The following is a 24,019-nucleotide window of genomic DNA, read 5'->3' on the forward strand; positions in this document are numbered from 1 at the left end:
GTGATAAGAGAGGTAAAAACTGACTTCAAGACAAAACAACTCAAGTCTTAGAGCAATCAGCTAAAAAACAACTTCTCTGCTTTTCCTGATTAACTTTCACAACCATAAAAAGTGTGTGATGCTATTTTTTGAGCCTTGAATTGCACTGGGGTTTGTTTATTTGTACAAGGGTATATATGTTGTGTTCCTCTTTTTGCAATGTATGCCAACACCATAAAACCAGGAGGGCTTAAAGGTATAGTACACCCAAAAATAAAAACTCAATCATCATTTACTCACCCACATGCTGTTCCGGATCCCATTGACATCCATTGTACTTTGTCTATACAATGGAGGTCAATAAAAACTTAAACTGTTTATTTACCAGCATTCTTAGAAATATATTATTTTGTGCTCAGATGAATACAATCACTTGGTTTGACATGAGGGTGAGTAAACATGATGGTAAGTAAATGAAAACAGACTTAATTTATGGGCTGACTATCTCTTTAATTGGTGATTCAGAACAGTCGAATATGTAGCACCAAATGAATGGTAAAATCAGTAAATGCACTTTTCAAAAATAAAAGTCTAATAAAACAATGCATGTGTCTCTCATTAATTCCAGACTTTTTTTGAATGAAGGCCTTTTGCAGTAAGATAAACAAAGTTAATGTTTAGACTTTGACTTCATTAAAACATCATTCTGAAGGATTTTCTTCAAATAGTTACTAAAAGACTGTATACTAAGAGGCTGATGATTCTCAGTATTGATCAAGTTGTTCTTGAAGTTTATCTGTAACAAATCCCACGGATAAGACGTGGTGATAAATGTTCACATGAAGGGGTGGGTGCTAAAATGAGAGCCGTTGCCATTGCTCATCATTAGATCATCATTAGGTCATCTGTAAAGCAGATGGTTACAATACAAAGCGCTCTTCAAAACAGGTCCTCTCTGAGCTCGACAGAATTCACCTTTTATTTTGCAGATGATCGCAAAACATCTGCAGGATCAAAACAAGAGAGATTTGTGAAAGCCTTGAAACAATTTCGACTTTCATCATTTCAGTATTTTCCTTAAAAAGTCATTGATCAATCAACATCTTTAAAAAATATAGCAGTTCAGTTTGTAAATCAAGAAGAAAAATATATATTTAAAATTTTTAGAACAATTTAACTTTTTAGAAAAACAGCTTTCACTTTGTTATTATAATTTTTTCTATTCAAATAAATAATCAGTATATAACAGGAATATAATTCATAAATAAAAAATTGTATTTGTAAATGTGTAAAACCATCGTTCTAAAAAAACAACAACAATCAATTAACAATTCCCAAAGGAACTCAAAACAAATTAGCTTAGGTTGTCCTACAAATTGATGTCAAGGCTGAACAGCTCTTTTGGGTCGCACAGATGCCATAATTAGCCAAAAACTGCAGATTCAGTCACCTTAATTATCTCACTTTTAATCTTCTCAAAAGTGTTCATGGCTCACTGGCATTCAACGACATATCTGTGATGACAAACTTGAGGTCATAAGTTAACCATATGCCCCTTTAACTAGTGATAGAATCACATTTTGACCTCAAAGTAACAATTGTCTGGGCAACCATGTGGAAGAGATCTTGACAATGGTTATTTACTCCCAGATAATAATGAGAAATCCATTGTTCATGGGAAGCTGTGGCCTAATGGTTAGACAGTCGGACTCGTAACCGAAAGGGAGGGATTGTAGGATGAGGGAGTGAATGTACAGCGCTCTCTCCCACCTTCAGTACTATGAATGAGGTGCCCTTGAGCAAAGCACTGAACCCCCAACTGCTCCCTGGGTGCTGCAGCAAAAAAAATGGCTTCCCACTGCTCCTTGTGTGTGTACACTGGTGTGTGTGTCACGTCACTTTTCATTCCCACAGAAAAAACAGATGTTAAACAACCAATGCATTCTGTTTTGATTTAAACTTTTATCAAATGTCACAAATCTTTCCTTCCCTGTTTGAATCCGGAAGTTCAATGTTAATGTCTGTCTATACATTAGTCAGAAACATCAACATTGTGCATGCATCATGATACAGTATATTCCATATACAAACAAAGACAGTACATCATCAGAAAGCCAGTGTTTTAAGGAAATTGACATTTTTCCTGTTGTTTGGACTGAGGAGGACACTGAGGAACTAAACACTTCTAACTAGACCCAGACACAATCTGCTGACACTTTTCTGCATTGGTTTGGAGGGAACAATCGGTGGAGGTCTGTGAAATGAATGTAAATAGGGTAAAATTAGTTACATAAATATATTTGCCAATATACTCAATAAGCAAACCAACAGGGTACTGGAGATACATATAAAATCTCCAAGACGTCCTAAAATCTAAATTATGGCTTTCCAAAACCATCACTGCATACACTGGGACTTATGACAAAATTGTCACTTCACAGGGGACACAATTTAAAATCCGAGCACTCTGATTTCTGGCTGCATTTCAACACAGGGCCCCAAATGTACATTTTCCCATGTACTTCTAAATATGCAGCATACTCTGTTTTATAATAAACAATATCTATGAACTCAGCGTTTTGAATAAGTGCCTGAAGCTTTTCAATGTTAAGCGAGCATGCCGAGCTGCTCTCCGCTCATGACTGAAAATTGATTTCTTCTAAATTAGTAGACTTATTCTCACATTACCCCTGTTGCGTGGTCTTCATTTTTTTTGTTTTTCTATATCAAGTAAATGGAAACGCACTGCACAAATAGGTTTGAGAAAAAAGAACATAAAATGGCTTGCCTTGGAAATTAGACATGGACATAATGCAAAACCAATACCATGACATCTTCTGGATGTCCCTTTCTATTCCATCATTATAATAACTGGCGCACTCGTAATGGCAAATGACGCTTCATACTTGATCTTATACCTCTGAGCTATATACACATTCCTTATTATTTTACTCTAGCCTGTGAAAAGCAAAAAAGTCACCTCTAAATTCCCCTATAAGCAAAAATAAATGTAAAACAAGTAAGCCTTGAGTAAACCTTGTTATTTGAGTAATTATAGAGCTCTTTGTTCATGTTAACTCTTATGTGTAAATAATAGGTGTAAACTCATGTATATAACAGCAATCAGCTCTATTAAATTCAACATCTCCTCCTCCCATCATTGATCTGTAGAAGTCATCCTTTGATAACTGTACTAAAAGCCTTTAGATGCATAATGCATTTCCTGGAACAATGAACTCCCGGGCTTTGTTGGTAAAATTCTAGATAAAAAGTCTCTTTGTTTAACAAGTCTAATCTCTTGCAGTGACCTGCATCTCCATCCAGTTCTCCATACTCCATCCAGTTGTTCTTGTCTGGTAATCTATCACTCTCAGGAACACGTCAACATGCTTTTGCATACAAAGGAACATCCAGGAAAGAGGCTGAGGCATAGCTGGCATGTGTCAGAGAATTGTGCATTTCTGCTAATGTGAAGGAGCACAAAGAGGATTTAGACTGGAGTCCTGCATTCCAGCACTTGCATTCCAGGTCAAGTCATTTCCTATTCTGCTAACCGATATCATTGTAACATCACTCAAATGGTTTCTGCACACTGCGCAGTAATAAACTGAATTATTAAAAGAATGAACAAAATTTGAGATATAAAACCCTTAAACAGAACTGCTAGTGTTGTATGTGATTTTTGCAATTGTAGGTGGTCAAAGTATTACGTCTATAATAATATTATCTAAATAAATATTATTTAATACATTTAAAATAACAACGTTTTTACCTATTTTATCATCCAATGAAAAAATGTATATTACAATATTTTAAATCAATATTATATAATAAATGTTATTTAAAATATAAATAGTTTAATCTATACTAAAAAATTATAGATGTATAATTTAAAATATTATAATTATTGTGTAATTTGTTATAATAAAATAACAAATAAATATTATAGATATTACTTAAAAATAAATAACATATACAGTAATATACTTTTTTTTTAAAGTAAGCATATACTAATAACAAGTAGAGAAAATCAGTTCTATAATAAGGCAGATCATCTCATTTACACAAGCAGTGTTATGACTCACCAGATGGAATTACATTACTGTCATCATCTGAATCTTTAACCAATAATTTCTTCATTTCCTGGGAATGATTACTGTATAAAGTAGTGCTCCGCCTGCCAGAAACGCAACATCCAATAAAATGATTAGATCTGGACAAATCAATAGCCTAAATAATGACATAACTATGAAACCTCCACAAAAAACCTGCACTATACAATATTTACTAGTTTGGACACATTTCTGCAAAGACATTGCAATGTGTCCATAACTTCACCCAAAAAATGTCATTATTTATTCCCCATTGTCACGATGAGCTGTGTACAAAAACACACAAAGATGAAGGTGAGGGTTAAAGAGTCTGTAATAATCCACACAGAGTTAATTCAACAAAGAAACTGGCAATCCAATACAACAGATTTAGTCACTGTTATGCTTTTGCAGGAAAGATTAGCTACTTGTAAAGGACTAGTGACACACAATATAAATCAGATCCCCCCCATACACCTTTATTTTTTTTCTTTGAGTCAACTGCACTTACTAGCTGAGTAAGAGATCTATAGACCAGGGTCAGCCAGAATCTTAGTTCTTTTTATTGAGAGCCTTTTATGAGCTAACACAATTATACTGCATCATTATCTTGAGATGCTGAGAGTATAATGTCAGCCGCTTTTATCTAAACTCTTATTTAATAATAATACAAAAAACCTAGGTTATTGACTGTTAAAAAGATAAATGCTTGCTAAGAGCACCATTGTTCCACATTGAGATCCCTTTCTTAATTGCTATTCAAAATACAATCAACTCCCTATGTTGATTTCTTGAGGAGCCCATGAGTGATTTTCCAAAACAGATGTTTCACTTATGTCAAACTCAAAATAATTGCAAATGGCTATCCATGATGGCCTGCTTTTTAGAGAAAATATGCAGAACAGAAAAAAAAAATAAGGTGAAATGAAAAACTAAACAAAAGGAGGAAAGCCCCAAGCATGGTTGTCCAACTGCATTTCCAGATAAGCTAAAAAAATGTAAATAAAGCAGAAACGGCACTGACAAAAACAGGTAAAACTTTAGTGTGAATGTGCCTGAAATTGGCATAAAAAAATAGCTATTATTCACAACCCCCCACAAATAAAAAAAAACTCATATGGGGCTCGTATATTAAATGCCCTGCTTCATAGGCTGTTTTGACATTTTTTGCTTTCGGAAGGAGTCATGGCAGCTTTTCTACTCTTTCAGCTCGGAAGAGAGAATTACTGCTCCAACTCGCATATATCAGGAGGAACAAAAAAACCAAAGGTGCAGTGAGAATAAAGGGCCATTTCTCAAGGACAGTAAAACCATCAGACACTTTGGCAAAAACCCAAACACACCATCCTACTCATATTTCCTATAGAAAGGGCTACATGAGCAGAAGCACATGAGTGGTCTGTTTCATCATGCTGGTGCATAAACATGCACTTGAAATGAAAATGTGTGATGGAGACCTTCGGTTAAGCAAGAACGGTTGTAAACGTATGGATGATTCTTGGTAATTGCAGTGTTTTCTGAGACATTGTGGGCCCATGGGATTTGAGAAATCACTTCTGCTGAGAGCAGCACCCAGTCGCCTGGCTCCTAAAAGCAATAACTGGACCTTTTCAACCATTCTGTGAAATGATGTATTCTCACGGTGACTTCAAATCATCCTGTCATGCTAGGCATAAGGAAAGGGTTTAATAGGACATCTCATATTTCTCCTAACTCCAAAGGCCCTGAACGTTTTTTTCTTCCTTTCATACCATACTGATATAGAAAACCCATGCCAATTACAAAAGACTATATAGCTTGTAATTTTCTGATAAAATCTCTGTGCTGTAATGTCAGATCGTTTTTCATTGGATTAAAGTGGAGTTTTAAGGCTTTTAGTTATTTTGTTTCTGTTGAGGCTATGCAGTTGTTTACTTGACAAAATTAACTTTTAGAAGATATACACTTTCAAGAACATGGACTGTGTTAGGGGATGTGACACACCCTTGATCAACTTGTATTTTTCAGCTCTTTCAGCATGACCGTCTGGTCCCAGACCTGTCCTAAAAAAAAACTTAGAAGCAATCTCACATTCAGTTCAATCTTTTATATACAGACCAAAAAGACTGAGGAGAAAAACCTACTCCACAACAGACTCTGACACTCCTGTAATATTAATCACAAACAAGAAACGTGATCACACTAAACCTGTGATTGACATCCACTGACTCTCACAGTGATTTCTTGTGTGATTTTGGGCTGTGCTGATGTTTCAGATGATGCTGTTGGACATTTAATCTCCAAGCTCTCCTCCATCAGAGTTCTTCGGACAGACACACTACCTTGTGTGTGTCCTAGATGTCAGATGATTGATCTTTCATGTCTGTAGACATATTGTTTACCTCATCTCATCTACATTCCTCAACAGCCATTGAGCTATAAGCACAATAAGAGCATGCATTTCTATGGGTTTTCTATGCTACTTTCACTGCTTGTCCTACATTCACTGCTTGTTAGTCTAACTTTTACGTGACAAATAAAATATTGAATCTTGAATCTTGCTGCAAACATGAACCATTCATAAGGTGTCACAGTGATGATGTCACTACATTAGCATATGACCACATCCATATCAACATATGATTTAAATATTAATGCATTATTAGTATTCAAGCGACCTGGTAGGGGCACTGATACCTATAATTTGGGGTCACTATCTTCTATTTCCATATATTTTAAATGTAATTTATTCCTGTGATGCAAAGCTGAATTTTCAACAGCCATTACTCTAGTCTTTTGTGTCTCGTGATGCTAAACAATAATAAAATGTAACCTGTTTATTTTTCTATGAGTGTCTTCTCATTTTCAAAAAACAAAATCACTGTAATCTCTAAAATATTAAGACATATAATATATTCTGAATCTGGATCAGCATGTATTATGGACAGAAGGAACCCAGTAGATATCTTATTCATAAATGAGTGTAAGAGCTAATCGTCGACAGGCAAGATTCAAATTAATGTGCATTTTAACACCATATGCATGAGGATCACTGCCATTTATCTTAGCACAAACAAACTCATATTTTCAAGGATGCAGAAAGCATACATTAGCCATAATAATCTGTTTGTTAGATTCCATATATTTTGGACTCTGACTAAATCACAGAGGCCATTCATCTCAGAAATCACCAAATCTATTGACGTCTCACACATACTCTGTTTCTCCACAAAATCTTTCTGGCATCAGACTCGAACCCACAACCTTAGAGTTAGGAGGCAAACTCTCTAACCACTAGGTCACGACTTTCCCACAGCTGTCCTTATGAGACTGTAGCCTATAACAAATCTGTGCAGAAACTTAAATGAAGGCCTGACTTCCTGCAGTAAGTTCCAGCCTTGAGGGTAAACATAAATCTCCTGAGTCCTGTCTTTATCATTATCTCCGTGTGGCTCTGAGTCTCCTTAATTCTTAAATGTGAGCAGAGCCTAGATGCATTTGAATGAGGAGAAGACAGGATCACAAATCACTGCATTACTGCTGGCAGGAAACAATAAGACGAAAAAAACGATATCAGCAAAGAGCTCACTAAAGCAAAGCACCACATGCACATAAAGACATATTAGCACTAGCACCTTTTTATCCCAAGCAAATAAGAGAACACTTTCTTGTAGCTTGATTTTGACACATGTTCCTGATTTCCTCCACAAATTTCCTTTTCAATCATTTTCTGAAAGCTACAGTCTGTTTAATATAGTGCCTTCATGTGATTAGCATATGCTCGTATTGGATCACAATCTTAGAGCAAGAGAACACAAATCCTAAGACTTTCAAAATAAAAATGGTTTAGATATTATAGCTGGAATGACATCAAATACTCACCTTTAATAACTGCCTTGGTTCAAGGAGAAACTGAACAATAAAACTTGAAGGCAGACAGTCGATGAGCCCTGAGATATGCATTTTCATCTCCCCTCCCTGTACTGTGATTTCACTTTAAATGCCTATTTAGCCGTATTTTGGATTCTTAATGTGGCTAAAGAAATCTTTTCAGGTATTTTTTTTTTTTTTTTTTTTTTGCCACAAACACACACACAAAAAAATATCCACATTTGGTCTCACATGACAAGTTTCCCATTGGACGATGCTTATCTCGATGTCAGACATTCATGATGGGCAGGTGAGATGCAACATGCAATGCAAACAGTCAAGGCTGCTATCCCTGAACTTCTGACTTTAAATTCAGTGCACATGTTGGTCACGCCGGTATGTGCAAAACGCTAAACTGCTTTCCTGCCAAACATAATATCAGTACAGTATGCATCCACTTTTCCTGATTATCATACTCATGCAATGCAGAAAGTCAAACTGTTGAGAGCTCCAAGTGTTTCTATCCTGTGAGAGCTGCTTATTTTGAGCAATGGCCAACTGGAATCCTGCAAGATAACTAATTCCTCTCCTTATCTAACTAATAGTGCAATGTTGACTTTTGGTTGAAGTAGCTTTATCACAACGATCTGGACTGACCATTCCAGTCGGAGATTTAACTCTTTACTATTATCAGGGAATCCACTTGACAGAGCTTTACCAGCTTTATTTTAGAGCATCTTGTCTTGGTCACAACAAAAATAGCACTTATCTTGCAGAGACAAGCTGTGACCTTGCCTAAACAATGAAATCTGCACAAGACAAAACAGTCTGATCTTGGCAGCCAAACAGTAACTAGACAATAAGAAACAATAACGGATTGAGTTATTCTGTGCTATTCAAAAGGTTACATCTATCAGTTTTACATTGAACAATTCATCATTTCATAAAACCTTTTGAGCAAAATTGAAAACTCTATATGGGTGAATCTCGTAAAAACATGTTCAGGTCAATCCAACATTTAATTCTTCCGGATATTTTACAATTCAATGGTGATGCTCTTCATTATAATACAGAAACATAAGCATTTAAAGGTACTAAAAGAAATACCTAAATAAAACATGTATAAATACTTACTTACAATTTATATAATACATCTGTAATATATGTTACAATATTTAATAATATAACGGCTAAAAATGTCTTCCTTTTAATTTAGCAATGAAATATGACCTGGGCTTGTTCTTGACAGGTTTAGTCATATTCACCCCAAACACTGTAGTGGACTTATTTTCATAGTACAATATATTATTATTATCAGACTCGCCATCTGAACTTATAAAAAATCTGAAGTCAGCGATTTCGTCAGGCGATATTTTAGTAGGCACTGGGAACATATTAAGTTACCTTGGTGCCTCATTCGAAAGCCCAATTAAATATTTCTGTTCCAGTACAAGTCAAGATGAATTATGCAGACAAAACCTATAAACACCTTTTGGTTCAAAGTCACAAGCCATTTTCCAGTCAATGGTGTGTTTATAGTTAGCAATGTTTTCTGCTAATTGAATCTTAGAGCGAGCTAAACGACACACGGGTGTTAGGTGGTGTGTGAGCGAATATGATGACTGAGCGAGGAGGATGTTCCCAGCGGGTGCGGCGTTTGGCTTTACAATCCAGACGGACCCCCTGAGTTGAATATTTATGCTCCAGCGCACAATTCCTGAGACAAGCAAGAGTCCCTACATTTACACGTTGAAATCAAACATGACAGCAAACAGTTTTCCTAAGCACTGTGTGATACCAGAAATACTCTAATTGGTAACCTGCCATGTGATCTGTGAAAACAAGCCACCTTAAGCATCTCAAGAGGGGCCTGTTTGTTTTGTCTTGCCATACTACAGGGTGCAAGGCCCGGTGTATTCCCTGGCAATGTATTACAGTCGTCTTTACACAGCTGTGATTGTTTATGGCAAGTCGCCAAGCACTCAAAATAAAGAGTTTATTGTACCAGGTGAATGTCAACTATTAATCACATTAGTATTAATTATGCAGTAAAACTCTATGGTAAACATTTCAGCACTTGAACACTGAATAAATGACAAGCAACTGCTTGTTAACTCACCCTCCTCCATCCTAGAATGAGATCTGAGGGTGTTGTCTGCCTCTTCCTCCTCCTCTCTGAAGTTAAACAGACTGTGCGACTGTTTGTTTGAAGGTGGGCTGGTTGGACTAAATTTAACTGGAGAGAACAACTGCCACTGATGTTTCCTTTCAAGCTCAGTGTTGTGTTTTCCTAAAATCTGCACATGTTCTGCTTCAGGTTGTTGTCGCTCAAGGTGTTTTATGTGTTCAGCAGGATGTTGTTTGTGGTCTACAGAAGGTTCTTTGTGGTCCACTGAATGTCTTTTGTGTTCCTCTTCAAGTTTTCCATGTTCTGTTAAAGTTTCTGTAGGGATGGTCACACTTTGCTTAAATGGACTTTGAATACTTAGGATATGCTGATACTGAATACCATCAATGCTAGTGGTAGAATTCAAAACAGCTAGTTTTTCCTTACTAGAACCTCTTGTGATTGTTTCTTCTTCTATGGAGCTGTCCGTTTCCACAGTGTGGGGGTGTATGTGATGTGAATGGATTTGACTCTCTGATACACCATCCCAAATGGTCTGCAATGAAGCTGTGGTTTCCCAAAGCGGAGATGTGGTTTGCTCAACAGTCACCGGAGAGCCAGTAACCGTTTCACTGTTTGTGTTGTCATCCTGTGAGGTATATGTATCCCCATCAGTAGTTTCTAAAGGAAATTCAAGCTGTTCATCATCTATTTGGGCCTCTTGATTGGAGTTGTCTTTATAAAGACTAAAGCTCTGTATTGCTGTGGTATCTCTGTCTGTTGAGAATCCCACTCTGTTTGTAGTTTCTACAGGACGGATGAATCGTTCACGATCTGTTTCATATTTCAGAGGGCTGAACAGCTCATTTTTTGCTTTGTCGTTGTGAATGCCGACTCTCATCCTGTCAGTACTTTCCTCATGGAAAGGAAGCTGCGGCCTGTCTGTTGTGGACTTATGAATACCAAACATCTCCCTCAGCTCTTGCTTGGCTCCCCTGTGCATGTCCTGGCGGGGGGTGAAATTATCTGAACGAAATACAGGGATGATGGATGACTCCGTGGGAGCATCAAAATCACGCAGAGATGGAGCTAAGGAATCAGTGGGTGGATAATCATAGTCTTCGTCATCCTCTTCCTTCTCATCTACGTTTCTCATACGTAGCTTAAAAGGAAGATTGCTATCGTGGTGTAAAGGAAAGTGTTTGTTAAAATGACCTCTAGAGTCTTGATGGTTAACAATTTGTCGCATAGGGTCTCGGTTGCGTCTCTCTGATGTGCTTTCCACAGCTGTTGTGGTCAGCATGGGTTCTGAAGTGCGATTTGGGTCACAGTTTGGAATCGGATAGCACATTAGGTTCCCTCCTTCATTTGGGCAGTGGCATACTTGGCAAGGGTCAATTTGGAATGAGTGTCCAGCATCGTACTTCTGCTCCTCGTGAACGCAGCCAATTCGCTCGCACTGTATGCACCCATCTGATGGTTCAGACAATTCTATACAGTTGGCTGGAAGCTCAGGGCATGGAATAAATTGGCAGCTGATCCGTCCACCTCCTTGTGGGCAGGAGCATTCAGTACTCCCAAAGTCCACAAAGTACGACTCGCCTTCTGGAACCTTGCCGGTTCTAAAGCCAGCACTGATGCAGTCGTAATACTGGTAACCCTCGCACATGCAGCCCGTTTGCATGCAGGTAGCGCAACACGCTCCGGTGTCCAAAACCTCTTCGATGCAGTTATGCAATTCAGGGCAGTTTACACCAGTGCAATCCCTTTGACAAAGGCAGCCAGTTACACTCAGCAAAAACACCAAGTTCAAGAGGCCACGGGCCATTTTGACTTGGTGCCTGGTGTGTCAATAGCCGATAAATGTCTCCAGTACACTCCAACCTCTCCAGATCCCAAACAGTCTGTTCTCCTCTTGTGAACTGCAAGCAGTCAGTGAAACCTTGAACAAAGAGAGAGAGGGATGGAAGTTAGAGAGCACTCTGAAAATTTCCTGTGGAGTTCTTCCAGCCAGCCCAAAGTAAGTATGTAAAAGCCAACATCTGGCTTCACAGTTGAGCTCACCCTTCTAAGACCATCCCACATTTTAAAATCACAGGGTAGTCCAAGCCTGATCTCATGAGCAAGTTTCCCCTTAATCATGAAGCACCAGCATTCAAGCTCATTACCATTATGCGACCGCCACACGAACAGTGCATTCAGCGGCATTCAATTTGTAATATTCCATTTGATGGGACCTTAAAAGCTGTACCACACCATTCGACTTCTCTATTAATTTTGATTGCTTTTTCTGATTTGTTTGACATTTATGGGACAACTGTGATTCGCCTCTGTGCAGGTCTATGATGAAGAAAGTCATAATGAACTCTCATTTGCAAATAGCAAAGCCAACTGAAAGGACTCAATTTGAAGCATTCAGTGCAGACACAAAGCCATTTTTGTAGTTGATGGAGTGTTTTGTGGGTTAAACTTAGAGGGGATTTTAAATAATTTAGCTAAGCTGTGTTTTTCTGTAGTTGCGATGACTACAGCAGACTACAGCAGTACAAGACTTGTTTCTAGTACTGTAAGCCATTTGTATTGAATTGCTTTCCATTCAGCAGCTGAGAAACATATTCTATTTACTTTGGAAAACCATTGGAGTCCCGAGCCCCTGAACATGTAGATTTCACGGCAAATGAAAGGAACTTCTTTAATTGTTTCCAAAAAACACTATTAACCTTAATATCTTAAAGTCTGGGCAAAACATTTGTCTCTTTTACATGCCAACATGCCATTTGCAAGGTCTAGTCTTGATTTATAAAAACTGGTCTGGCTAATTCTAGAACATGTATGACAAGTTAAAGGGAGAGTTCATCACAAAAAAACAAAAACAAAAAATGATTCTGTCCTTATTTACTCAAGCTTAGGTTGTTTTACTATTTGACTTCTTTGTTCTGCAGGACACAAAAAGTGAAATTTGAATGTTAATGTTAATGAGTGGATATATATATATATATATATATATGTGTGTGTGTGTGTGTGTGTGTTTATGTATGTATGTATGTATATATATATATATATATATATATATATATATATATATATATATATATATATATATATATATGTCCACAACATAAATAAATACCAAACTATTATTTTTCATTAAATAGTCTACGTGTACTCCAAGCATATAAAATGATATCAAACTATATCAAAATTATGCTACCTCTTTATAAAAATTACTATAGTAACCAAAATTTTCGCCAAAACTCGGTAAAAAGTGGTTACTAGCCAACACTGTCATGTTGTTTTTAAAACTATTCGCGAAATAATACTTTATTGCTGTTTTAAAGTAGTAGCATAACTAAATAACGGTTATTTGCTGGTAAGCGCATATGAAAGACACCTCAAGCGCGCGCTCAAGTAGGTTACCAAACGCAGCACCAGTTCTGTAAAAACAAATACAAAAGCACTAAAAACTATGTGCGACGTAGTCGGTCGTCCTACTTTATAAATCTGCCATTGAAGCATTAAACTTGTTTTTGGTTGCTTTGCAGAGTATAAGATTCTTATGATTACACGTGAGGAGCGCTCTTTTGCTGACGTTACAAAATCAAAAGCGTTAAAAAACTTTTTTTTTTTTACCTCGTTGGAGTCATGTTATTCCGTGCGTCCATAGGTTACAAGCAGATTACAAGGTGCAGACAACTAACCTGCCTTTCAAGCCTACACAGTGAAGCTTAGAGAGCGTTAAGAAAGGGGAGGGACAAAGTCGGAGACCTCCATACGTACGGTGCATACTTTCTGAAGCAGCCCATTCATTCAACCTTGACTTAAGAACATAAGAACCTTAACCATTAGACCATCAACGATTAATCATTTGAGACCATTAAACACAATAACATAATATTTACTGAAAACATGAAAATGCATCAGAAGCCTACCCATGTATTTAGACATTAATTAAATTATTTCATTAAAGTACATATTAAACAGATGTAGTTGTGCATAAAAAGTGTACTTGGATGGACTCCCAAACTGCAATCAATCAATCAATCATGATGCTGATGATGTAAACAAATACATTCATTACATTTTTTATAAATCAATTTAAATATCCCTTGTGTTATTTTATTCTTTTAAATATTAGTTACAAGCTTTTATTTTATTCTATGTCCAAGAAAATAGTACGGACAGCCACCTTAGCATTACTCTTTAATACTGTAAATATAGGCTGTGGCTCTTGTTAATCTTAGATAAAAGACATTCAACCACAAACAAACCAAACTCACTACATATAGGAGTTGGTTTTTGTTTGTCTTGTTAAATTATTGCTTTTCCGCTTCAAAGCCAAGCCTGTTTTGGGGCTTTTAGAAATCGACATCTTGACGAGTTTGTCTTCTGTCTACAAAGTTTCAACGGAACTTGGATGTACCTCTTGGGATCAGAAGGGTCATACTCGTTCAGACAAATTCCCACCCAAGTTTGTCTGTCTTCCACCTGATCATTTGATTAATTTATATTTATAATACATATAAAAGCACACGTTGCCATGCATCATTCCCTCACCATGCCTGCCCTACTTCTCTGTGCAGTGTGTTTGATCAGTGTTGAGCTGCACAGCTTTTAATGAGCATTCAGTTTCAGCAACAAAGCGATCTGAAGTCATTCATTATCAATCAGAAGTGGGATTTCCAAGAAGAAGCAATAAGTAGTGATGCAATGTTAAAACAACCAATGGAAGAAAAGATATTCAGAACCTGATTTTGTTAGATGAAACAACACAACCTGGCAACCTCCAATGATTTTATTCTATAACAGTTTATACTCCCATTAGTCGTCACCTCATCGGGTCACTCAGCTGGCTTTAGAAGTAGTATCATGTTATACTCATATGAGACCTGTCCAAAACAATCTGATTGCATGACATCATCACAGGAATAATGTGAAATTATTCACATTGATTAAAAATTCCTCGGAACTTTATGATCTAATATGCGTTTCTCTAGAGTCTCGACAAAGTCCTCTTAGAAATCCAGTAACATTCAATTTTAATTCCCAGCTTTACCATGAAATTCAGGCAGGAAGATGAAACTGTTCCAAGCAAATATAGAGCACATATGACTTCATATTTCCAATCTCAAGTGTTTACAGGTCAGTGCACAATACCATATATCCAGAAACCATTTCAATCAGTTCATCTAACACAAAGTAAATATTATTTTTCTATATGGAAAAGTCTGGTATTAAAATATTTACCTGCATATATTTAAACACTATGGATTTAAATGCGAAGAAAGAAAATTACTAAATAAAAATAATTTAACCTGTGATTCCCAACACAGGATATACGTCAAATCATTTAGTTTTCAATTTTTGGTTAAACTAACATAAAATATTAGGAACTTAAATGAATTAAAATAACTAATCATAAATATCATGTTTTTTTTCCCCCCAGCTCCTTTTTAAAGAATAAACAAATCAATGGGGTTTATTCATGGAACATTGTTCTGAAAACCATTCTTACATAAGTTGTTACAATTTATTGTTTTGCTTTTTGCACTAAAGGCAAAAGGTTTGAAGGTGTACTTGAGCTTTACTGATGGGCTGAGGGGTACATAACATTTTTTAAACCATTATTTCCACTGTTCGAAGCCAAGCAAATCATTTCCCTCAACATTATACTCAAACAGCCATGTCTTTTATCTGCAGGCTATCATAAATTCATCTCTTGGTAGGAATTTTAGTGGTGGAATTTTTGTCTTTGAATTGGTCTAAATGATGTTGCTCAGGCACTGACCTGATCAGGATTCTGACCCTGGGCTCCAATGAGGCCCCTCTAATGACCAGGCTTTAGGAGAGCAGTGCAGGCTGTCTGCTGCAAAGACAAATGAGATTTACTCTGATCCTTGTAATTGATACTTCTCTTTCCAGGTCTACGCTCCTCCAGCAGATGAATGAGACAGGGAAATTAGCAGACTTTCAAATGCATTTAGATGCTCTGTTTTGATATGCTCAACTGGAGCAAAAAAAGGTCCACCGTTAAATGCGCATTAACGCAGGATTAATTCTTGAAGCAAATGTGCTGAAATGCAAAGCTGTAATCAACATCCAGTGCCAGTTAATTCAGGACATTCAGTGCAAAGACATTTACCAAGTTTGTTTTGTTGTCGAATAACACTGAACTCAGAATTGGTTTAGAAAATGGTTCAAAGAAGGGCACATGGCACTTTCATTAAAAGTTGGTCTAGAGTCATACTGTCTCCTTGACTTTTAGGTTGATTTAAAAAAAATAAAATACCTTTCAGCACCACAAACTGCTCAAAATATGACGGGTCATTCCCATGTGTATTATGCGCATGAAAGCCAATTGTTCAGCATGGAGGACAGCATCTGGGACTGCTATTAGCTTCTACTGCTGAGCCTGGATTAATCCATTTATGCAATATTTTACAGATCATACAGATCATCTCTGGAAGAGAAGACAATAAATTAAAATAGTGTTCCCAAACCGTTATTTCTCAGCATTTGAGGACTACAAACAAAAGGTTTCTATTTTGCATTTTTCTACAGTATTAAAAATGTTTTCACTGCAAATTATACAAAAAGCATAATATGAGTGAAAGCTTAAACTGGAAATAAACTTACAGAGTGCATTTGCAAGGTTTCCCTTTTGCTTTATCGTACAGCTAAAAAAAAAAAATCTTAATTTTATAAGATCTTATAAACTTTATAAGGGAGACAACCAATGGATAAAGGTGACCCTGATGAATTCTTTGTAATCCCTGCACTGAAATGTATATTGTACACTTACGATAAATGTTCAAAACATGGATCTCTTATTGACCACTTTATCTCTTCAATGAAAACCTGCAGGAAAAACAGGGTATCACCCGGAGGTCCCATAATACAGTGGGACCACCCAGTGGAGTGATGAACATGTTGGTGTGGCCTAGCAATAAGCAGGTTATCTTTGTGATGCAGTGGTGTTAAAGGGCTTGTAAATTGTGGGAAAAACCGAGAAAGCCCAGAGAGAAATGAAAAGGGAGAGCGAAAGGAAGTGGGTGTAGCAGGAGGTTCTGGAATCTCAATCAGCACCACCCTCCATCTGTATAGACTACTGTGTTTTGGAGTGCTTCTCTTAGCATTGTGACAGGTAACCATGATCCTGACAAAAACAGCTGAATGTACTGCAACAGCAGGGAGGATAGGGTATAAATAACATAAAAACATATCCTGTGTTTGATGCGAACACATTGACAGGAACCGCTCAGATAACCATAACATTTTTTCCACTCTGTTAATGCACGTGCTTTGCCGATTTTAACTGTGGAAGATATTCCGCAAGCTCTGGTGACATCCTGTGAAACCACACATTAGCAAGCATGGAAAGTTTGGAAAATTGTCCCATTTCATGGGATATTTAAACACAAATTCAACAGCACTGCAATCCAGGTGTATCGTTTCCATTTAACTTAAGGAAAATATCAAAATCTCTGCATGAAGCTTCCATACAATAACTGTAAGATTGATCATATCAAATAATTACTAATCAGAAATGTTTGAGGCTAAACTTAAAAAGATTATAATAATAAACTTAACATTAACTATATACAATATATTTTGAAGCATTTACATTTGTTAATGTTAGTTGATGAAAATAAAATTGTTTTTTGCTTATTCAGGTTAGTTTACAGTGCATTAACTAATGTTAACTGATAGAACTTTTGAGTTTTAAAATATATGTGAATGTAAAATGTAACATTCTTTAACCAAAACGTTTTATTCCTTCCATTTGATAAAAAGAAAAGTTTTCTAATTTTGAACGTCGAATAATTCGTAACACAATACCACAGAATTGAATAGCTTCATACATAAGCAGCACATGTATAATAAGCAGTAAATTATTAACCTACTTCTGAGGATGTTTGAAGCCAGTTTTTTTGTTCCAGCTAGGCATCTGTCAACACAGTGGTGGGGGAGACCTGGGTGGGCAGCACAGCTTGACAAAACATGATGAAAGAGGGAGAAAGAGACCTAAAAGAAAGGAGGAAAATGCAAAACACTCATCTGTCATGCCTACACTGGATTGCAGAGTTGAGTGTACATTATGTTCATGGGGTTGAGTGGACCTCTGATCTGCTCACACCATTTGCCAGTTATGATGATTTGAACAAATGAGCTAATAAGTTTTGGATGTCTTTTTCAGAAACACAGAAAGCACAGGGCAGAAATCAGTAAAGATCTGACTGTTTGAGATCTATATAGATAGCCATGCAATGAGATGGGGATCATTCAAGCTTTTAGGGTCAGTATGAAATCTTACAGTTTTATTGAGGTGTATTGAATTGATCAAAAACTCAACACTGGAACTTCGTTAAACTATGTGTTTTGCTCTGCTTTGTTAATGGCATTACAAGCTGAGGGTCAGAATCTCAGGAGGGATGCTTCAAAAAGCTTCTGATATTTACTCTGTATCAGCAATGACTACACTTGAGTGCACAAAATGTGTTTCAGGGTCTTGACGTCTTCATAGGAACGTTCCTGCTAACATTGACCTTGATTGACAGGAATGTGCTCGAAATATAAAACGTAAACATTGTTGCCTCTAGCCAGTTTGAGGCGAAATTCTTCAACAAGCAAGAGTTTCTTATTTTGTCTGACAAAGAAACTACTTTACGTTCGTTTTTTAACATCAGCGCATATGTGGTGTTGTTTTTTTCGTAAACTCATTCACTGAAGACAAACGAGGTTGAATAATTAAGTGACAAAAAGCAGCTACGCTGATCTAAGGTATCGATACGGTCAGATTCTATTTTGTAAATCTTGATGTTCATGGCAGTTGGGCCAAGATGACAGCTCATTCATTTCTTCCTGATGAAGTCGGTCACCTTATCACTGCAGTCTGCTAGCTTTTGTGACATGAGCAGCTATGAAACGTTCTTTCGTTATGTCACAATGACAGGCAGAGGTGGTTTAAGACTCATAATTAAAATAAGTGGAGATTTGAACACTAGCAAGCCATAGAAGGATCATCAAGCTGAAGGCCAGAGGCAAATGTCACATCTTGCGTTCATGTTTTGACTAATGCCTGTGGAGAGATTCCACTTGTGCTTGTGAGGAATGGTTCGTTGAGTAGGAATGTTGTGGCCCCTACTTAATCAACTCCTGATTTCATGAAATATTCATGTTCTACCTGTGGGCTCTCAGCATGTGAATAGTTTTGTTTTGGATATGTGCATGTCGAAATGCGTTGTGAGATGCAGACAGCATGTATAAATCATATAAGACTTGACATTTCTTTTGCTCCAGAACAGGGAGGAAATGATGTTGGATGACATTTTGGAATGTATGTTGTCCATGAATCTATATGGTGTCAGTAGTGCGTGTTTTCTGAATTTTTTTTGCATTTAGGCACTGCTGGTTACTGCTGGGTTCAAATCAGAGCAAGTTTTCATCGGATGACTACTTTGGGTTATAAGAGTGTGTCCAATGTTAAAGATCGCTTCATCTGGGAAGCATTTGCTGTGTACAAACATCCAATAGACGTCTTTAAGATGTCAGTTTTACATACATTTTACATACAAATAGACATCTTCATGAAGTGTGTGTGCTATCAAGGAGTAATATTGCATGTTAGGTATGTTACCATTGTTGAGATTTACAGTATAGTCAAAAAACTGTAATGTTGGTTTATTAGCTATTGTTAAACCTGAACTATTTGTCCAGTGATTGATTAGCATCACATGAAAGAAATTTAAGTAAAGTTATGTCCTGAAACTCTAGATGGTACAGACTGGTGGGTCCTTAACACAAATTGATGATATTCACAGCATTAAATTACTTGGCACAAGCTGATTGGTTTATGTTGCATACACAGCCAATGAGTTTGCCGCTTTACGTTTAAATGGCTGGTTAGCATTCACTAGAGCGTTTCACAGCATGTTCTCAGAGTTTGTCTGAAACCCTCCACCTTCCCCAGTTCCACCTGTATACAGGGCCAGATTTACCTCTCATCATGACATAGGCACATATAATACATTTTTGGGCCACACTTCCCTATTGAAATAAATATAATATCATCCCAGCAAACAAAAATAACAAACATATCTCATAATCAGTGGAAACCGTTACAGTGTTCTCTATCACAGTAGACATGAAGTCGTTCGGATTGTGCTCAGTCATTGAAGATCAAATGTTACCAATGTTACCACCTCGCCAAGGAGAAATGTCATGTAGTTTTTCAGCTGCAAAACTATTTATTGATGAAGTAACAGGTCAGCACTGACAAGAAGTTTCTGTGTGTGTGTGAGTGTGTGCCTGTACTGTACAGTATGTGTGCGTTTGTGATAGAGGGGATGAAGGAAAGCATGCATTCTGTAAATAAAAAAGGTGGAAAACATGCAAACAGTTTATCATTTTTATCCTTGTTTGTTATATTTATTTGCTCAGTGTCTTTTGGGGTTTTGGTTCTTTTGCTGTTGTAGGTAGCCTGTAAAAATGTTATATAGCAGCAATAATCTACAGCAACAGCAATAACCAACAGCAGCAGCAATTCAGCAGCGTAGCAGATCTATTTCACCAAGACCAAATACATTGACATTGTCATATCAATTACCATGCTAAAATCTTCGGAGAGCTGTCATGATAGAACTGATAGAAACCAGCAACCTACAGTTCTCCCAAAAAGAAACTTCTGGTATGCGTGAGGTGTCAAAGAGGAACATAATGACATTGTTGTCAGTTAGTTGGTGACAGGCAGTGATCCTACTGACTTTCTAATGCAGATCTTTGATCTTGCTGACTCCACTGTGATTTTTGGGAAAGAAAATTTTCATTGTAGCTTGCAACAATGTCACTTGTCCCTATTGTTATAAAAGATATAAAAAATGCAGATTCATTGTCAGGATAGCTGTCATCGCTACCCAACGGCTGGCAAACCCAAACTGCTTGAGTTTGAACTTCAGATTAATTTAAAATACAAAGATTGTGCCTTTGTCAGAGTGTGATGTGACAGAACTTCACCACCAGTGATCAACATGCACTTTAACTGATATTAAAATTATAATAAAATAAAAATATAAAAACATATCTTAAATATAAATACATACTATATACTGTAATACAAATGGTAATAAAATATATAATAAATTTAAAGATCAAAACATTTGTATAGAAAAAAAATGACTTCCAAGGAGGCTTCTGGCTATGGTTTGTATAGTAGAATTATGAAACCTTATGAACGTGCAGTCATAAAGCAGCTATATGATCACCTCTTCTCACTCATCTCTCTTTGACAAAAGCTGCTTTCATCTCTTACATGCATTATCTGCTGTGACACTTCATCTTTAGGCCGCTCACTCTGCACCGAGGTAATTCTCTTTCCAGCTGCTCCATGCAATCTCATGCATGGATTCTTTCAGTCTAAACTGTGAGTGAAAAGATCCCTGTGCCAAAAGTTCCTTCCATTTCTCAAGCTGCTGCGAAAGGTTTAGTTTAGAAGGTATGGTTCAGAAAGACCTTTAAATGTCATGCTTATTTATTTCCATAAAAAGTTCAAGGTTTCTCCTCTAAAGCTGTGCTGTTTCGGCCGTATTGCACCAACTACATAATCATTCTGATCGAAGGAAGCGCCTGCTAAATAACAAAGAACATAACAGAAGAACTTTCCAAATAGTTTCAAAATGTCAGTAAAAGTCAAACCCAGAGGTCAGTGTCTTCTCCCGCACGTGATATTATCTATTACTGGCATCATAACAGGCATAAACATAAAGTCTCTCATATTTAATAATACAGTCAACGTAAATGGTGTGACGTAAATGGGGCAACACACTGAAACTAATAATTAAAAAGGTATTTGTGGTCAAAATTACAAAGGAAGGCATAAAAGGCCTCAGGAAAATATTAGGATCAGTATTCATCTAAAGTCACAGAAGGGAAGATATGTTTGGGAGAAGAACAAGCAGATCTCTGGCCATATGGGCAGCAAAGGAAGCAAACATAGCCTGAGGCTGTTGCTCTGCCTGTCTCTTTCATTCTATCCCTCCTAATGTTGACACTCCACCGGAACTGAACGGTGAAGAGGTTTTGTGCTAGGATGGTTTTTGCATCATTTTAGATGGCAAACCATTAAGGTTTCTTGTTTATTTAAATATTTGGTGCTTCAGAGAAAAGAATGGAAATTAAATCAAGAAGTTGGATGAGCTTCACAAAGCTTGTAGACATTAATCGTTTCATTGTGTGGCAAAACAGGGTAGGTAATCAAAAGTTTACCAAATCTGTTGACAGTAACTCCAGTACTTTAAGGTTTATTTGTGGTAATACTTTGCAATGATGTCAACCAGTGGGTCTGTTTAATAATTGCAGATGTGGGAATTGGTTTTAAGAGTTTTTATTTCTAACTTTATTTGACTTTGGTATGTCATTCGTACACACTATACCTTTCAAAAATGTATTTGATAAAATATACAGTAAAGAAATATGTTGTTAAAAAAAACTGTTGTTTTCTATTTTGAGTTGTCTTTTTTAACATATTTAAAAAATAAAATAAATGTCATTTATGCTGCAATGGCAAAAGTGGAATTTTCAATAGTTGTTACTCCAGTCTTCAGTGTCACATGATCATTTAGATATCATTCTAATAAGCTGATGTACTCAAGAAATATTTTACAGTGTAAAGTGAAAGTCGTGACATTTGCCAAGTATGGTAACCCATACTCTGAATTGGTGCTCTGTATTTAACACATTCAAGTGCATACACACAGTAGTGAGTAAGGAACACACACACACACACACCCCCAGGGCAGTGGCAGCTATTTGCTCCAGCACCTGGAAAGCAACTGGGGGTTCAGTGCCTTGCTTAAGAGAACTTCAGCCATGGGTATTTAGTGTGGAGGAGAGCACTGTTCATTCACTCCCCACATCCCCCACCTACAACTCCTGCCAGCTCTGAGACTCGAACCTGCGACCTTCGGGTTACAAGTCCGACTCTCTAAACATTAGGCTACAGTTGCCTCCTAAAAACATTATTATCAATGTAAAAATAACTGTAGTTCTTAATATTGTTGTGGAAATTGTGATACTTTAAATAGAAATTTCAAAAGAGTAGCATTTATTTGAAATATTTTTGTAACATTATAAACGTGTTCATATTTAATTAATGCAAAATTGCTGAATAAAAGTATTAATTTATCTTCCTTCTTTCTTTCTTTCTTTTTTTAAATAAAATCTTACTGACCCCAAACAGTGGTGTATTTGTCAAATACTTTAGTAATTCAAACAGACATTTTGGGTTGCTTAACCGATGGCAAGAAATTTATCAAACCATCTGGGAATTTTTGCTCCCACATCTGAAATATCTTTGCCCCAAGCCTTGGTTAATTTTTGATCTTAATACTGTTATCGGGCCGGCCACTAAGAGTCTAATGGTCGACTCCATTATTGTGATACTGATGTTTTGTCTTTGGGCCAAAGAGTGCAAAATCTCCACATAAAATGTACCATTTGACATGAGCAGAAAAACTAGAGTTTAAATATAGAATATAACACAAGAAGCATCTGCTTGAGGAACTATAATTCTGAATGTGAAATTCAAGCACCCACATCAGACAGTTTTTGCTGTAAATTTCACAGGATGTTTTATACAGAGGTTGGATTTGCCCCCTAAAATGACTCACTTGCTCTGAAACACTTTGCTCTGAGTCCAGGGCAAAAGGTAAGTCATCATTAGACTATCATATCTGTGGAAAATTATACATGATCTCATTTCAACCTCATCCACAAGATGGATTTTACATTTAGACACATTAAAATCACTGTAAACAACCCATGACCTGGAATAGTCTTTTACTCAAAGGCACTGAAGGGCAATTTGATTTGATCTCATTAAAACCCCCAGAAATATGCAGCATCTGTTTGAGGCAATCAAACTGTTGTGGAGATTTTCTGTGTTTGACTATTAACATGAATGAAAGTCTTGATGAAAAATGTCGGACTCCCATCTGGATAC

At 36.8% G+C, this 24,019-nt stretch overlaps 1 protein-coding gene across 4 annotated transcripts in view; it reads right to left on the reverse strand.

The window, feature by feature from the left end:
* LOC128022258 (fibulin-2-like) overlaps positions 1–24,019 on the reverse strand; it is a 72,185-nt gene that overhangs the window by 36,739 nt on the left and 11,427 nt on the right. For 3 of the 4 annotated variants that reach the window (XM_052609616.1, XM_052609615.1, XM_052609618.1), the window contains 2 exons: positions 17,928–18,048; positions 10,039–11,968 (listed from right to left, as the gene is read on the reverse strand). In XM_052609616.1, the coding sequence (XP_052465576.1) occupies positions 10,039–11,854 (1,816 nt within the window). In that variant the 5' untranslated portion in view covers positions 11,855–11,968; positions 17,928–18,048. Of the gene's footprint in view, positions 1–10,038; positions 11,969–13,656; positions 13,758–17,927; positions 18,049–24,019 lie in introns of those variants that run through there. The other variant, XM_052609617.1, reaches the window with a different exon arrangement.

This window comes from Carassius gibelio, chromosome A11, assembly GCF_023724105.1.
Source record: "Carassius gibelio isolate Cgi1373 ecotype wild population from Czech Republic chromosome A11, carGib1.2-hapl.c, whole genome shotgun sequence".
Lineage (NCBI taxonomy): Eukaryota > Metazoa > Chordata > Actinopteri > Cypriniformes > Cyprinidae > Carassius > Carassius gibelio.